Source organism: Octopus bimaculoides, chromosome 10 (assembly GCF_001194135.2).
Source record: "Octopus bimaculoides isolate UCB-OBI-ISO-001 chromosome 10, ASM119413v2, whole genome shotgun sequence".
In the NCBI taxonomy this organism is placed as follows: Eukaryota; Metazoa; Mollusca; class Cephalopoda; order Octopoda; family Octopodidae; genus Octopus; species Octopus bimaculoides.
Window position 1 is genome coordinate 31,998,075 of NC_068990.1, and position 4,190 is coordinate 32,002,264.

The window sequence follows — 4,190 nt, forward strand, 5'->3', positions numbered from 1 at the left end:
TATATATAAGAGAGAGAGAGAGAGAGAGAGATGCGTGTTTGGGTGCATTTATGTATGTATTTATATACTTGTATTATTTATTTACCTGGACTTTCCAACTCCACTTTCTCCAATGATGAGGATCTTAAGAGTCGTAAGAATGTCTTGATCATCCATGAGAAGCAAATGACAAAATAATCCGAAACGGTTGTACGACAACACCAACACCAACAACAACAACGAAAATAGACACACGGGTTTTCGACCAACAGCTGATGTATAATTATGGACGGATAAACAGGGGGTAAATATATGCAGTCACTAAGACAAACGAACTGTAATAAGCAGTTTAGATGAAGAGCCAACTACGAAGCGACAAAGTTCTGGTGATTGCTTGTGTATATATTTTTTAAATAAATTGATAACAAAGAATAGTCGCTTATTATATATATATTGTATAAGTATATATATATATATTAATGTTAAATATGTGTATGCGTAACTACAGCGTATGACGGAAAAATAAATGTGTTCGCCCACGACAAAAACAAAGATGGCGCTAAATCTTGAGCAAACGTCACTTTATTTTTATACCCTATCTGATGATGTAGCCACGTTTTGCAAAGTGATTGCGTAACCTCTCTCTCTCTCTCTTTCTCCCTCTTTCACGCTGTCTCTTCCTCTCTCTCTCTCTTTCTCCCTCTTTCACACTGTCTCTTCCTCCCTCTTTCACACTGTCTCTTCCTCTCTCTACTACTCTCACTCGCTCTCTCTCTATATTTTTCTCTCTCTACATCTCTTTCTCCATCTACCTCTCTACTTCTCTCACTTTATGTGTGTATATGCATGTCTGTATGTAAGTGGATTTTTTTTTTCATAGCTTTTCAATTTATCACATCTATCGTGACTAACCACGAATGTTACGTAGTAGATTGAACAGAAGTAAACAAGTCTTTTTACATCTTTTGAACGATCTGAAGTGTATGTATACACACATACACTCATACAAACACACATACATACATATATATATATGTACGTATGTATGTATTTTATTGTGTCTGGGAGGGAGTCAATACAAAAACGAAATATATGTGTGTGTGTGTGTGTGTGTATTTATACTCGGCTGTTGAGTCGATTATCCCTTTCCTGTTTCTTCACCTCGGAGAGGGGAGCAAGAGTCAATGGAAACTAGATTTTTTAAACTATCTTCTTTACAATGTGTAGCTTTGTACCTCATGTTTCACGGGTCAAATCCCATTAACGTTAACTTTTGCTTTAGATAAAATAAATATTTGCGATATACTGAGCCTGAATCATTCAATCATCCCCTACCCCAGACAAAATCAGCCTGTGCTAACCTGGAGAATCATGAAAAGTTTTGATGATATCTCCCTACTTCTCTATCTTTCTTTTCTTTTATCTTTCCTATTCATTTTATATCTGTGCATATTTTCTCTTCTTTTCGTCATGGCACCTGAGGTATAAATTTACTGTAAACATTTTTCTGTATCAACCTAATTACGCATATCTTTTTTTCTGTATCGACCCAATTACTTATAACATTTCTCCATAGAGAATAAGAAAGCATTGATGAAAAAGGAGGATTGAAAGGTGAAGAAACAGGAAACGGATAAAAGTACAATGAACTTCTTAAAGTTTCCGTCTACCAAATTGACCCACAAGGCTTTGAAGAAATAGAAGAATTGGAAGATGAAGAATAAAAGTATAAGTCAAAGAAGAATTAGGAAGAAAACAAGGGAGGCCAAGAATAGGAGGAAGTAAAGGAGAAGAACAAGATTGGAAGAAGACAAATGAATTGGTAAAAGAAACAATAAATTAGAAGAGGGAGAATGAAAATGAAAAGGAGATGGATAATTAGAAGAAAACTGGTAGAAGATAAGAAAGAACTAAAACAGAAAAGATGTAGGGAAATATCAAACTTTGGGACGAAATATCAGATTTTATCAAGGAAATGAGGAGAAGTGACGGAATATTGTGATGTTCACACTTCCAAATTGTTACACTGAATTAATCAAAGTTTTTATGTGAAATATCTTGTTCTTTGGAAATGTCATAAGCAAGTTATCAAAGCAATTTTGGATATAGGTAAAGAATTAACCTTTACACAGTTTAAAAGACCTACCATTTAACTTAAGTACCTTCAATGTAATTGCAAAGTTACTTAGAAGTTGAATGGTAGGTCTTTAAACTAGGCAAAGATTAATTCTGTTTCAAAATATCTCAACATCTTTGGTCTGAAGATAACCTATGAGTTTTGATGGGGAGGATTTTCTACCCCAACCCCACAAAATAATCCTGGTTGAGTAATAAAAAAAGAGGCAAAATTGGTATTAGTGTTGGCAGTTGAAACCTACTGAGTTTAAGTCCATTGCTTTAGTTGCATGTGTTGATTCAGATGCTTGATAGTTTATGGGATGTAAGTAAATCTAATGAGGAAACTTAGGGTTTGGCACTTTCAGTAAGTAGGATCATTCTTAATGGAATAATATGATACGGATAGATACTGACTGCTCCATAAAGAAGTGTTGATCCCTCAGAGTAGATGGAAGTGGGAGACCCAGGAAGACATAGGATGAAGTACAAAAGAATGACCTTAGGATACTGAACCTTTCAGGTGAGATGACAAAGAACTGAGATGCCTGGTGCCTTGCTGTACTCCAAAAGACCTGTACTCCACAACAGAAGTGTTAAGATTGGTCCTTCTAGTGGTGTAAAGCACTTGTAGCAATACCATGTAAAAGCACCTGTGTGGTGCCACATAAAAGCACCCAGCACACTCTGTGAAGTGGTTGGTGTTTGAAAGGGCATCCAGCCATAAAAACCAGGCCAAATCAGACTGGAACCTAATGCAGCTCTCCAGCTTGCTGGCTCTGGTCAAACTATCCAACCCATGCTAGCATGGACAAAGGACGTTCAATAATAACAATGAGGTGTGACTGTGTGATAAGAAAATTACTTCTCAAATGCAGGTTTCGGGGTTCAGTCCCACAACATTGCACCTTGGGCAGGTGTCTTCTACTATAGCCTCAAGCCAACTAAAGCCTTGTGAGTAGATCTGGTAGACAATAATTGAAAAAAGTTTGTTGCACATTATCTGTGTGTGTGTTATTGTCTCCTTACCTTAACATCACATGAGAGTCATAAGCGAGCTTCACTGTCATGCAAGAGGTGTTCTTTGTTTCCATTATTCAGTGAAAACATGTCTGGGTTTGGAAAAATATTACCTCACCTGTAAACAGGCAAAGGTTAGCAACAGGAAAGGCATCAGGCCACAGGAAATCCACCTCAACAAATTCCACCCAACCCATGCAAGATGGAAATGTGGATGTTGAAATGATGGTGTTGTTAATAATGGTAATCATATATGGTGGTAGTAAATTTATGTTGTTTGATGATAACACAGTTGTTCAATGAAATGAATTATCTGCTTCTGAATTAACATATGTGGCTGAGGATCCCACAGGCACATGTATCCTTTATTTGCAATTCACAGACAATATCAACATGACACAGTTTATGTGAAAGCTGTACCTTTTGAACCATTGACATAATCCACCCAACAGGATTCTATGCAGTTTCTGTCCACCCAATTTCAATGAGAGGCAATAGAAAATGACAGGTTCCACACAGTAGGATTAAACCTGGGACTTCATGTCTTAACTATTCATCTACATGTATATATCATCATCATCATCATCATCATCATCACCATCATTATTTTAATGTCCACTTCTCCATATTTGCATGGATTAGATAGAATTAATTGAAGCAGATTTTCCACTGCTGGATGCCTATCCTGCCACTGACCTTCACCTGTTTCCAAGTAAGGTAATATTTCCCCTTGGCCTGACATGTTGCCACAGAAGATTGGAAATAAATGATAAAGCTTGTATGACAATGCCACATGTTAACAACTGTCACATGATGTCAAGAGGAGATATGAAAACACACACATATACATATATTATATATATATCATCATCATCATCATCATCATCGTTTAACGTCTGCTTTCCATGCTAGCATGGGTTGGACGATTTGACTGAGGACTGGTGAAACTCTAATTTGGCAGAGTTTCTACAGCTGGATGCCCTTCCTAACGCGAACCACTCAGAGAGTGTTATGGGTGCTTTTACGTGTCACCCGCACGAAAACGGCCACGCTCGAAATGGTGTCTTTTATGTGCC

At 37.1% G+C, this 4,190-nt stretch overlaps 1 protein-coding gene across 2 annotated transcripts in view; it reads right to left on the reverse strand.

Moving 5' to 3' along the window:
- The window catches only part of LOC106874542 (ras-related protein Rab-18A), a 50,819-nt gene extending 50,233 nt beyond the window's left edge, over positions 1-586 (reverse strand). Inside the window, exon 1 of one of the 2 annotated variants that reach the window (XM_014922309.2) lies at positions 86-586. In XM_014922309.2, coding sequence (XP_014777795.1) covers positions 86-156 — 71 coding nt within the window. In that variant the 5' untranslated portion in view covers positions 157-586. The remainder of the gene's footprint in view (positions 1-85) is intronic. The other variant, XM_014922310.2, reaches the window with a different exon arrangement.
- Between the last annotated feature and the right edge of the window lie 3,604 nt (positions 587-4,190).